The sequence below is a fragment of the Phalaenopsis equestris genome, unplaced genomic scaffold, assembly GCF_001263595.1.
Source record: "Phalaenopsis equestris unplaced genomic scaffold, ASM126359v1 Scaffold000445, whole genome shotgun sequence".
Lineage (NCBI taxonomy): Eukaryota > Viridiplantae > Streptophyta > Magnoliopsida > Asparagales > Orchidaceae > Phalaenopsis > Phalaenopsis equestris.
Window position 1 is genome coordinate 273,078 of NW_018164886.1, and position 13,906 is coordinate 286,983.

Genomic DNA, 13,906 nt, shown 5'->3' on the forward strand with positions numbered 1-13,906 from the left:
AAATTTTTTAGGATCTGGATCTAATTTTATTGGGTCACTCTTCTACCAAGGGTCGTCTTCCAACTCCTCCCTTCAGAGCACTCCTATGGGTGATACTAAAGGCTCAAATATCTTCCTCACACTGCAAGGGTGTTTCTTGAAAATAGCAAATTCATCCTCAATCATGCTCCAACAAAAATTTTCCAACACAGCTTACTCTTCGAGCTAAATTCTTTGATTCTGAAACTTGGCTATCAACTACCCTTGACATCCCTTCAAATTCATTTTTTAAAAGGCTAGCTATTAGCTAACTGCCAGATGTGATTTTCTATCTTTTAAGGGAATTAACTTAGCTTTGTAAATCCTTCCTCAGGTTTTTCAGTAATGCTTCCAAATACTCATTTACTTCAAGGCAGTCATTTTCCTGGTTATTCCTACTTCCTACATAATCGATTTAGAGGCTCTCCCATTGTTGGTTGTCTACACTATGATTATTATTATTCCAATTGAAGCTTGGGTAGGTCGACTAACTTTGGGTGTATGTGTTGGATTCATTCATTAAATTAACTAATAATTCCTTCAATGACAGGTTATCCTCCCTAAATTGAGGTTTCAAAGTGACTTCCCAGGGTTGAGTTTGGCAATTGTGGACCCTGTCCCAGTTGTTCCAATTTTCTACAAGGTTAGCTTGAGTTCTCCCCCAAACTTGGTTTTCTACACTAATGTCATTATTGTTCCAATTAAAGTTTGGGTAAGTAATGCAGTTGTGGTTATAGGTATTAGAAGAGGGGTGATCAAACTAAGCTCCTGTGTTGGGTAAAGATTGTGAAGGTTAGCCATCAATGAGTATTGTGAAGGTTCCCCAGTCTTTCATCTCTTAAAAGTTTAGCCTAATGAAATAGAATAGATTGCTGGAAGCAAAGAAAGAAAAAGTGGGAAAATATATTAAGCGTTTCTTCAAGAAAGATGAGACTCATGCCTCTATGATTCGGGGATCACGATGATCATGAATTTCATATATATTTTCCTACGTGATTATTGTCAATTGGGGATATGTTACTCCTTATGCCTATGTCTAAGTTAAAAAAAATCTGGAACCCATGATGTTAAGGCTTCCTCAATCCTCATGTCATCCTATGTGATTATTCTGATCTCAGAATGATTGCAAAATTCCACTGGAGTATGTCTATTCTCTCATAATTTTGTGGTTAACCCCTAATTTTCACTATGGGATGGTTAGAAGTCGTAGTTTCACGAAACATTTTAGCATCCTAGTTGACAAAAGTAAGAGTAAATTAAAATTGGAGTTTAGCTAACAACATAGTTCGTGAAAGCATGAGAAAGGTTAGAGAAAAAAACATCTTAGAAGACAACGAAGAAAACCACTATCCCTACATCACAGAGATAAAAATAAAACTGGCCACACATTATAGAGAAAACCATAGACACAAAATCCATGCAAATCTTCATCGTAAGAAATAAATAGAGTACAAAACTTACAATAAAACTTGCTTTGCGACAAGAGTATCACATTTCCCTCTCATACAATAGATCTCTCAATAGCACACATGAACCTCAAATGAAGCAACTCCTCTTGAGGTTTCAATCCAAAGGAAGAGACAATCCTAAGAGGAACGCTTTCTCTGATCAAAACCCTACCTTTCTTATAGCCTTTAGTCACCCATGATACCTAAGATGGACCTTATGAGTTCATTTACAGGCAAAGCTCGGTAAAGGCAAGAAAATTCTTGCCAAATGTGATTCCTGCGAACTGCTGAGTGTATGCCGTGAAGATGGAGCGAGTGTGCTTGAGGTTGAACAGATGAGTGGGCAAGACCACATGGATACCCACGCGAGTGCTTTACACTAGGCGCGTGGGCACTGAACATGGGATGCCTAAGTTAAAGTGAGCACATTGTATTGGCGATGCAAGTGCGCTGGTCTGAATTCCTTATATTGTGCTAATTTTTCTTCTATTTTGGTCCAAAATCTCTGTTCACCTGATCCCCTGCATACTTAAGACAAAATACATTTCTCAAGCATAATATTAGTCAAAATGATGTAAAATATTGAGAAATGTACTACCTAAATATCACATATTTCACTCTTATCACCTATTTCCTGAGACTAAAGGGAATACCCTAGCATGATGTAACCCATGGTTATTGACAAATGTATTCTAAACCACTTTGAAATAATGAAACTCTCTACATGTTAGTATCATGGCACTCAAGGAGGATTTCTGGTTATGAGGTTGGTTATAGTCGAGGGATATCAACGTACCCAGAACAACAAAAAGTCATGGGCATCCTAATCGGAGTTGTTATTTCCAAAATTTAGGTTAGTCCACCCATTAGAATTCCTTATAGAGTTTAGGATTCCTTATAAATCTTTCTTACCTAACTCTATCATATAATTTAGGAGCTTCAACAACTTCAGCCAGTCAAATTAAATGTTTCTGAGTTATCCCGTTTGAACTTATCAGTCTTATTGGAACTCATTACCAACCTTTTCAAACTCATTATCAATCATCACCCTTTAGTAAACCTTTTTTTCTAGACAGTTAAATCCCTTTGTCTGGGTCTTTTCAAAACTGAATCATACTATAATCAAACTATAAGTCACATCCTTTTACGCTTAGTTCTTCTAATTTGAATCCTTTCTTTACCTCCAACACTTTAACTTTGAAATTCCAATCTTAATAAATCATTATATTAATATAGAGTTTTCCTTCGGAATAGTTTTAGAGATATAATTAACAATGAGGACTTGCCCATGACACAACAGCATAATAAAATAAAGATTATCTTACATTCGTAAGATAAGGAAAAAATAACCTCGGTTCCGTAGACTTCCAAAGGTCATCATTGTCCGGATGATCAGACTCATGTTTAAGGTTGTATTTCATCCCTTCGAGAGAATATATTATTCTTCAAATATTGTGTATGATCATCTAGATAAGTCTTCCGAGAATTCTATAACATGTAACTCCCTCACCAAAACTTTTTTTTCTGGCAACTGCGCTGGGGATAAGTTCTCATCTCCATATTCTATGATTATTTATGTTATCATCTATTAATAGTGTGTATCCTTTATAGATTTAAGCTACTCATCTTCCCATTGGACTTTCTATCTTATAAAGGGTCTACCATGCTTACCAAATTTTCGAGTCCCACCCCTCATCCTTAATCTTCATGTTTTTGGAGGACTTTCATTTAAATCCTTTTTAAAGAATAAAATTTCAAGGACATGTCCTACCATCAATTTTACTTGGTGAAAACCTTTCCAAGTTATATTTCATCTAAATTTCATTAAAAATTTTAAAAATTCTACAGTCAACTCTGTTGAAATCTTTCATGTACCTCTTTATAGGAAATGTCTCCTAAACAAATACTCCCTAGTAAATGGAAGCAATCTAGTCTTTGATCCCAGCCATCTTTAACAGCAAATCCCCGAACAAATTCGAGAAGGGCATCAACACTTATAAATACAAAAATAAAAAATTCTGATATTAAACATGTAATTATATAAGAATTGTGTGGTATGCAATTAAATTTTCCATTAAATAAGCCGGTGGACAGTGTAGCATATACATCACAAGGGAGAGAGAAGAAAAACTACAAAAAAAAAATGAGTAAGATTTTACTGCCTGAAACATAACAAGAAGGTACTTATTACACTTTCTTTTTCTTCCCAATACTAGAATCTGCAAAGAAGTGTTCCTGCATATGAAACCTCACCTACATATGTTATAAATATGACTGCATATTCAATACACCCGCTGAACAACAATTTCATCTTCCCCAAGGCTAACTCTTTTTTCTTTTTTTTTTTTTTTTTTTTTTTGCAACAGGGATTATCCATTTTTTAATACAATGAACAAATTATATGTACAAAAGGCGCTCAAAACGGGTTGATGGTGGAGCTCGACATCATGAAGATCATCTGGTACAGAACAAACTGCATCGAGCTGTTAGAGATGAACTGCAATCTGATTGAATGTGATGAGTATCATTTTTGCGATACCAAAGTGGGAAAAAAATGTTGCTTCATTTCAACTGATTTAGTATTTGAAATGGCTGGATGGGCTCCACTCCATGATGCCACACTTTGGGAGATGGAGACATTGCCACTTGACAAACTTTGTGATGTGGTAATGTTATCCATGCTCAAAAACCTTTGCCTGGATGAAGAAGTCTAATTTGATGGTGGAGAAAATATTGAATCTTGGACAACAGAAGTGGAAGGTTCTTCAGTAATGGCGGTTTCATGGATGCTTGATCTTATAGAAGCATCACTTGTCTGATCTTCATGATTTGCAGGAGCAGAAGGAATGAAGAAATTGGCACCAGACAAAGGCTTCACAGATGGAGCAGAGGGCGAATGGAATGTACTCGTAACAGATCCGTCGCGTTTGTTGAAAGTATCTACGTACCTGCGAAACAAGAGGAAAAGGTGATGCTCTACTATCAAGAGATCTAAAATATGGAAAGACTGGGGAAAATGACAATACTATTTTAAAAAGAAAAATACCTTGATCGGACCCCGCCTCTGCTGCGAGCTGAGAACTGATTTTGGCTTGGTGGCACTGGTGGCAAGCCAAACACTTGTTCTGATGGAGTATCAAGTTGTGTTTCTTGCTTAGCATCCATAATAAGGCCATTACTCTTCAAGACATTCTTCACATCATAATCTGATTTACCATTCTGGAAAGAAGCAGCCATAGGAGGTGGTGGCAGGAAAGCTTCTGAAGCTGGAAGCTCAGCACCTTCCTCCACCCATCTCTTCAGTTTTTCATCATAATAGAATTTGTTGCTCTCGCCGAGTTTTGCCTTGAATGACAATGTCAAAAAAATAAGTATCAAAATTAATAAGAAGAATATAGAGAAGATAGAACTAAAAACAATTGTGGGAGGAAACCTGGCGATCGGGTCTAGTCCGTGAAACCCAACCAATGGTCTTCTGAAGAATCTGAAAGCCAATGCGTCCAAAGCGTGACGGTCCGCCAGATATTGATGCATTGCTTTGTCCATATGAGCCGCTGCTCTTTGATAAGTTCTGCACAGAAAAACAATATAAGAGTACTAAAAAGAAAGAGGGACTTCATGGACATTAGCATTTATCTAAAAAAAAAAAACAAGGGAGAAACAAGGCCAAATTGAATAAGGTGCAAAGATTCAATAACTACTCGATTGGTTCAGAATTATTATAATCAAATATGCTTGCAAAAAAAGTTAGTGGAATTTACATACATAGCACACGATTCTTACGCATTTACATATATCACGCCTAAACTTACATATTTACACACATAGCACACAAATTTTAAATACCACATAAAATCTTTCATATTTTCATATTACAACTTTTTAAAAATGAAATACACATTTTCATGCATAGCCGCATTTACATATATCACGCCTAAACTTACATAAGAATGTGCTACATATGTAAATATGAAAGTTTAGGTTTGAGAAGCGCAAAAATACATAAGAACTCAGCAGGCATGTAAATATGAAAGTTTAGGTTTGAGATATGTAACTACATAAGAATGTGCTACATATGTAAACTTCCCAAGTTTTCTTAGTCAAATGAACCAAGATGGTACATTTTTTGTGCTTCGAAAATCTGGCTCAGAAATGCTTCTGTTGTGCACGACCTTCCCACCGCCATCACCTGTCCACTCACTTATAGCCTCTATTGATGGTGAAGACATCAAAGATGTAATGGCCGTTGCTGACTGGCTACTTGATACTTTTTGGCCTAGAGAGTTATTATCTCTGTCTTCTCCACTTTTCTGTAGCATTGGTGGAAGGGGTGGTACACCAATCATGCGGTGTATGGAACGATCAATGGAGTTGAACAGTTTGCCCACAAGTTTGGTTGGGGCCAAGTTTGTGCTGTATCCACTCTGAAAACGAGATTAGAAAGAAATGAAAACACATGAGAGATACAGAGAGAGAGGTCGAGAAGGTAGCGGCGGCGTGCGGGCTAAGAAAACCTGTTGGTGGTTTCTCAATCTTTCCTCCAAAGATGAGAACAACGTCCTCCACAACTCTACCTCCGCAGAGCGGCCAGAATATTTCAACATCTTCATGGATGCTTGGCAATACCTTAAGCAAAGAATATAACAATGTAAGGATTAATTAATAAGAAAAAAATACTAATCATACCACTCACCTTAGTGAATCATATACTTTTCCCACTTCAGCCAGCATGTAAGCATAAACAAGTTTGTATGGTTGAAAAGGTAACAAGACAAACTGCGAGTTTCCAAGGACCTTTGAATATTCATATATTTCAGTCCTCTGTAGAATGCCACGCCGCATTGAATCAGATTAGGGAATTAACAAAATAAACCATAGATCAAGAAAGATTTATGTTTCTTATGCATCCCAGACTGCAAAGAAGAAACATATAAGCAAAAATAAACAGTTAAAATGAGCTTTTAGTTAAGTTTTTTTTCTCAAATAAAAAGCAAAACCAATAGGAATAACCAAAGATATTCACAATGAATTAAAAATGCAGAATAGCAGATTATTATGTGCCAAACAAATGAAGAACCGCCCATTAAAATGTAACACGTACAAAAAACTTTGAAAAATAGTAAAAAGGCTTCTGCAAAGCAGAGTATTTTATGATAACAGTAACACAAACCATGAATAAAAAAAAAGAAACAAAACAAAGCAGTAGAAACAGCTACTTAGAAAACAAATATGTCATTGTAAATATCAATTGAGGATTTCTGGGTGCATCAGTGCCACAGACCTCAAATCTAATTAAATGTTATCTAAAAGATGATCTTTGAAGAAAGTATATAATAAGTGAAACAGCACACGATAAGAAATAAGGTAATATCCGAGAACGACAGCGATTATTCCTAAGGTAACCAGACAACATGAGAGAAGCAGCAATACAAAAGAATCAGAAAAGAAATACATCAAGAAAGAGAAAATATCATTCGAATGTCTCTACATCCAGGAAAACTATTTTAATCTAGAAAAATACATGCAGTTGTAACATAAGGTTTGCATGATTAATTTGAGGAACATAAGCAAATTGATCAAAAACAGACAAAAATACTATTTAAAACTTGATATTGCAAAATCCAAAATCCCATTCAAAAATCTAAAAATCAAATCTTCTCATCCGCATTTCAAGCTAAAAAGTAAAATTCAACTCCCAGCTTGATATCGTAGGAAAGTTAAAACCACAACAAAAATAATAATAATATTGCTGAATTCCATGATTACAAATAAAGACTCTCCTAACAAAAACAAACGACACCAAAATAGCAACACAATCATAAAGACACAACATACAAAATCCAATTAGGGCTACGATGGTGGAGATGTTGACGGCGGCAGGACAGCCTGCTGGGTGGTGTTGGAGATGGCCAGCGGCCTGCCAAAAGAGATCTGGAGGAAGGGCAGCTTGCTGGGATGTGTTGGAGACGGCCAGCGATCTGCAGGAAGGGAACTGGAGGAAGGCAGCCTGCTGGGATAGTGCAGGGGACGGTGGACAGCGACCGGCAGGGGTAGGGACAAGCACCCTGCAGCATGGACAGCAACCCGGAAGATGTCACCGGTAGTCTTGACAGCACACAGCATAAAGGACAGCAACCTGGAAAGAGCAGGATAGGATGGCAGCAAAAGGATAGCTATTGGAGGCGGAAAACAACAACAGGGAAGATGATTGGGGTGGTTGGTGGGAGGCAGGGACACCAGGTACGTGGCTGTAAGGCCGGAGCTGCAGCGGAGAAGATAGTTTGTGACTGCTAGAAGCGGGGTCGGAGAGCTGCGGAAGGATACATATCTCATTGGGGTTGAGCTACAGCTGGAGCGCCACCCAAACCCTTGGAGACACTCACCACCTCGGATGAATTACAGCCCCAAAGGTAGCACTCATCCAAATATGAACCCTAAAGCACTCAACAACACATCTATAGTGGGAATTTGTAAATATGATAGGTAATGCTTAGAAAAGGAAAGAAATAGAAAATGCCGGCATATAATGGGTAGGAAATAAAATAGAAGAATCATGGAAAAGGAAGGGGAGCGAAAAAGGAGAGGGGCTGGCCCGCCGTACTGTAGCAACTACAGTGTCAGTGTGTCACGACCCGGGGAAGCTCCCGTATCAATCTACCAAGGTTGGTGGAGCTACAACTGTATTCGTCGAAGCTTTTAAGGCAGAAAAAATTTTGGAGGGGGTAGGAATGAATGCGAGGGACACTAGGATAAGACTAGGGTTGGGCTAGCTCTGATACCAAATAAAAACGGAACAAACAGGGAAATCAACGAAAACGAAGCAAACTTTTATTGATACTAAATTAGGCTTACAACACGACGCAAACAGAAAAGGGAAATACAATTATATACTATCTCCAACTAAGAGCCAAAAAGAAGATCCGTGACATTGGTGGCATCAGCGAAGTGTTAAGGGAGCGGGTCAAGGCCGAAGGTTATGAAGGGGGGTTGAAGGGGTGAATTGGGAGGCCAATAGGTAGGTTGGGCGAAAGTGGAGTGGTTAGACAGCAGGATTTGCTACAGGAAAAGTTGCAGTTGGTGTAGGGATGAAGTCGGGGAAACATGAAACAAAAGTTATGTTGTTGGGAGAGAGCGGCTAGGTGTTGGGATGAAGTGTGGGGAGCTGGACAGCAGGTTATGCTGCAAGGAAGGGCCAGCTGGGTGCTGAGAGGAGGTCTGGGAAGCTGGACAACAATGTTATACTATTGGGGAAGGGCAGTTGCGTGTTGGGATGAAGTATGGGGAGGTCGGCAATAGAGGAGAGAGGGAGAAGGGTTATGTAAAGATAAAAAAGAAGATATAACACCACCTCATATCAGAATATAGCCAGAGCACAACCCTAACAAGTGGAAAAATGACTCCACATAAAAAATCTGAAAGCAAACACAGCAAAAACTAAATCCTAACTTCAAAAAAACAGTAGATAAACGATTCCCCATTGGAACAAACGAAAAGGATGGAAATAAAAGGGCGAGTGGCACTCCCACCAGTAAGGATCACGCCCAACCCAACATTTGTCAGGACCGATCTCCTCAAGCAAGTTTGGTCTAGGCTGGTCTCCTTAAACATCGCCTGGACCGGTCCCCTAGCCCCGTGTCAATCCCCCGGGGTTGGGGGAGCTTTTGAATTTATTCGTCAAAGCTTTTGGCTGCACATTGCGGTGATGGAGCAATTGTAATCATCCGGGTCGAACAGATCTTCAACTGTCATTCCAATAGGACTTGGATTCCACTATCAGTCGCACTACCTCCCAAAACACCAGAGTTTGCTCCACTTGCAAGTGTACATTCATATTAGTCCACTCTCCTAAGACTGCTTGACCTGTATGTTTTTATGTTCAGTTGAATCTGCCCAAAGTAACCCTTGGTCGGTTCAATTTGATGTGCGGTGAGAATAACACAAACTTTCCTGCATGGCTTCAAGTGCCTTGGTAAGTCAATCAAATAGGCGTGTCGTTCCAAAGCACATTCTGATAGAACAAGTACTTATCCACTTTTGGCACACCCTGAAACGAGGAATCTCACGAATTAGATATCGAGTCATCACCTTCGTAGCCTACTTCTTCCACTCCTCGTATTCGGCTAAGTGCAACTAATGAACTAGTATGTGAAAAGTCAACTCTGGGGTGATATCTGTGGTAGGTTGCACCACTCTCACTAGCCTCCACTCAAAAAAGACCTCTTCTTCACTAAAAGAACCTGGATCTCATTGAAAAATCTTTGTCCCCATCAAGCTCCTCGGGCCAATTACAAAGTTGGGGTTCATCTCTACTGTTTGGATATATGATGATGTTAACCTCTGAATAACTCCATGTAATATTCCCAACATGACACAAAATGATTCCACTTCTGTCAGACTGGACCTTCCTCCATAGGGATAACTTAGGAAAAGGTCTATACATATGAAAAATCTATATTTCTTTTATTTGTGGTGGCCCTATATCTGACGCTGGCTCCTCAAACACATGACCAATTTGAACATCCAAGGTCAGCCCTATTAATGTTCCTCTCAATGCTCGTAAAACGGTAGCTTGAGACACCACAATTTTATACTCTACATGAACGCCCATCATATCAAGGTTACTAACTTCTAAAACAATTAGTGTTACCCTAGCTGGAATCTCTCTCCTGGGGTCAACTGAAATCTATAGTGTTTCTTCCTCTTTGGTTGCAAGCTGAGAATCCTTTCTGAAGTCTTTATCTTCTCCTGAATCAATTGTCATTGCCCACTTTTACAACGACGCCCTACTCAGTGAAACAAATCTCTCCTCTGGTCTTGAATTTGATTCCAAATTTAGGGATGCGGATTAATCCTACGAGTTCTCCACTTTTAATCAACTTTTCCTCTGTCGAGGTCGTCATGGGTGTGCTCCTAGGTGTAATCAAACAGCAAGATCCTAAGGTTAAAATATGTCTGTAAGATGTGGAAGTTGCTAAGTTTTGTGGTCTCTCAACTTCTAAAGCTAGAGTCAACGCCCTCTGTTTGTAATAAGCTGATAGGAAGTGGCGTTGTGTCTCACGCTTCATCTTCAGATTATCTCTTTCTCTCCTTCGACTCTCCCAATACCGACTGAGGGTGACCACCCATCTGATTTCATCGTGAAGGGGGGTTGAAGGGGTAATTTGGGAGGCCAGTAGGTAGGTTGGGCGAAATTGGAGTGGTTGGACAGCAGGATTTGCTACTGAAAAAGTTGCAGTTGGTGTAGGGGGAAGTCGGGGAAACATGAAACAAAAGTTATGTTGTTGGGAGAGAGCGGCTAGGTGTTGGGATGAAGTGTGGGGAGCTGGACAGCAGGTTATGCTGCAAGGAAGGGCCAGCTGGGTGCTGAGAGGAGGTCTGGGAAGCTGGACAACAATGTTATACTATTGGGGAAGGGCAGTTGGGTGTTGGGATGAAGTATGGGGAGGTTGGCAATAGAGGAGAGTGGGAGAAGGGTTATGTAAAGATAAAAAAGAAGATATAACACCACCTCATATCAGAATATAGCCAGAGCACAACCCTAACAAGTGGAAAAATGACTCCACATAAAAAATCTGAAAGCAAACACAGCAAAAACTAAATCCTAACTTCAAAAAAACAGTAGATAAACGATTCCCCATTGGAACAAACGAAAAGGATGGAAATAAAAGGGCGAGTGGCACTCCCACCAGTAAGGATCACGCCCAACCCAACATTTGTCAGGACCGATCTCCTCAAGCAAGTTTGGTCTGGGCTGGTCTCCTTAAACATCGCCTGGACCGATCCCCTAGCCCCGTGTCAATCCCCCGGGGTTGGGGGAGCTTTTGAATTTATTCGTCAAAGCTTCTGGCTGCACATTGCGGTGATGGAGCAGTTGTAATCATCCGGGTCGAACAGATCTTCAATTGTCATTCCAATAGGACCTGGATTCCACTATCAGTTGCACTGCCTCCCAAAACACCAAAGTTTGCTCCACTTGCAAGCGTACATCCATATTAGTCCACTCTCCTAAGACTGCTTGACCTGTATGTTCAGTTGAATCTGCCCAAAGTAACCCTTGGTCGGTTCAATTTGATGTGCGGTGAGAATAACACAAACTTTCCTGCATGGCTTCAAGTGCCTTGGTAAGTCAATCAAATAGGCGTGTCGTTCCAAAGCACATTCTGATAGAACAAGTACTCATCCACTTTGGGCACACCCTGAAATGAGGAATCTCACGAATTAGATATCGAGTCATCCCCTTCATAACCTACTTCTTCCACTCCTCGTATTCGGCTAAGTGCAACTAATGAACTAGTATGTAAAAAGTCAACTCTGGGGTGATATCTGTGGTAGGTTGCACCACTCTCACTAGCCTCCACTCAAAAAAGACCTCTTCTTCACTAAAAGAACCTGGATCTCATTGAAAAATCTGTCCCCATCAAGCTCCTCGGGCCAAGTACAAAGTTGGGGTTCATCTCTACTGTTTGGACATCTGATGATGCTAACATCTGAATAACTCCATGTAATATTCCCAACATGACACAAAATGATTCCACTTCTGTCAGGCTGGAACTTCCTCCATAGGGATAACTCAGGAAAAGGTTTATACATATGAAAATCTATATTTCTCTTATTTGTGGTGGCCCTGTATCTGATGTCGGCTCCTCAAACACATGACCAATTTGAACATCCAAGGTCAACCCTATTAATGTTCCTGGTCAGCCCTATTAATGTTCCTCTCAATGCTCGTAAAACGGTAGCTTGAGACACCACAATTTTATACTCTACATGAACGCCCATCATATCAAGGTTACTAACTTCTAAAACAATTAGTGTTACCCTAGCTGGAATCTCTCTCCTGGGGTCAACTGAAATCTATAGTGTTTCTTCCTCTTTGGTTGCAAGCTGAGAATCCTTTCTGAAGTCTTTATCTTCTCCTGAATCAATTGTCATTGCCCACTTTTACAACAACGCCCTACTTAGTGAAACAAATCTTTCCTCTGGTCTTGCATTTGAATCCAAATTTAGGGATGCAGATTAATCCTACGAGTTCTCCACTTTTAATCAACTTTTCCTCTATCGAGGTCGTCATGGGTGTGCTCCTAGATATATTCAAACTGCAAGATCCTAAGGTTAAAATATGTCTGTAAGATGTGGAAGTTGCTAAGTTTTGTGGTCTCTCAACTTCTAAAGCTAGAGTCAACGCCCTTTATTTGTAATAAGATGATAGGAAGTGGCGTTGTGTCTCACACTTCATCTTCAGATTCTCTCGTTCTCTCCTTCGACTCTCCCGATACCGACTGAGGGTGACCACCCATCTGATTTCATCCTCAATGTTCGCAATCCTCTGCTGAAGTTAGCAGATTTCTAGCAGTATCTCTTCCCGGGTAGGCTCGGACATGTATCTGCTTAGAAGCATGGCTAGGGTTTAAAGTTGAGTGTTAAACGATGGTGCATCTAACTAATTGAAGGTATAGAAAATTTGATTTGGAATTGCTAATTCTGAAAATTAGCAAAGAGAATTTAAGGTTTGGTTTTGGAATTGGTGGTTATGGGTGGGAAAGAAAAATTTCCAGCGGGAGGTATAAGGCAGAAGGATGCATATCTCGTCGAGGGGTCGAGTTACAGTTGGAGCACCACCCGGACCCCTAGAGACGGTTACCACCTCGAACGAGTTACAATCAGAGCATATTCTCGCAGTCGAATACAACCCTTGGAGGGGAAGAACGCCTCAAAGGAAACACTCAGAAATATGCACTCATCAAAAAATGAACCCTAAAACACTCAACAACATATATATATATATATAATGGGAATTTATAAATATAATAATGGTTAGGAAATGAAAGAAATAGAAAAGGCAGGCATATAAGGCATATAATAGATAAGTAATTAAATAGGAGAATTATGAAAAAGGAAGGGAAGAGGGAGGGAAAAACAAAAAAAGGAAAGAGGAGAAAGGTCGGATCGCGGAACTGTAGTAGCTACAGTCCCGCATCTGCGACACTGTCGCAACTACAGTGCTGCGACACAGGGAAGCTCCCGCGTCACAGCTTATACATTAAAAAAACCTAAATTTTCACTATCTAAACTAAATTTACATAATATACTAATAACTAAATAATAGAATAGTGTCATCATATAACATAAAGCATATCACATGAAAAAAAAAATCAAACTAAAATAGGCAAACAAATAAATAGTAACATATTTAGCAAACAACTCTAAAATTAATAACATATATTAATAGATCCAGAATATAGGCATAAAACAAACTAGTCATCTAGTCATTAACCTTGACAAAAAAATAAAACATATAATAAAATTCAACGCTATAGCATAATATCATAATATGGCTAAAAATAAGAAAGATAAGATCACATAATAAAAATGCAAGAACATTCAAATTAATTTAACAAACAAGTAAATGACAAGCATAAATAACTACCTAGCCTTAAAAA

General features: G+C 39.3%; 1 protein-coding gene across 2 annotated transcripts in view; it reads right to left on the reverse strand.

The window, feature by feature from the left end:
• Nucleotides 1-3,521: 3,521 nt before the first annotated feature.
• Nucleotides 3,522-13,906, reverse strand: part of LOC110027781 (protein transport protein SEC16B homolog) — a 32,693-nt gene continuing 22,308 nt past the window's right edge. For both annotated transcript variants that reach the window (XM_020729335.1, XM_020729334.1), the window contains exons 8-13: nucleotides 6,160-6,287; nucleotides 5,981-6,092; nucleotides 5,588-5,890; nucleotides 4,900-5,037; nucleotides 4,513-4,811; nucleotides 3,522-4,414 (exon numbers count right to left, since the gene is read on the reverse strand). In XM_020729335.1, the coding sequence (XP_020584994.1) occupies nucleotides 4,177-4,414; nucleotides 4,513-4,811; nucleotides 4,900-5,037; nucleotides 5,588-5,890; nucleotides 5,981-6,092; nucleotides 6,160-6,287 (1,218 nt within the window). In that variant the 3' untranslated portion in view covers nucleotides 3,522-4,176. The remainder of the gene's footprint in view (nucleotides 4,415-4,512; nucleotides 4,812-4,899; nucleotides 5,038-5,587; nucleotides 5,891-5,980; nucleotides 6,093-6,159; nucleotides 6,288-13,906) is intronic.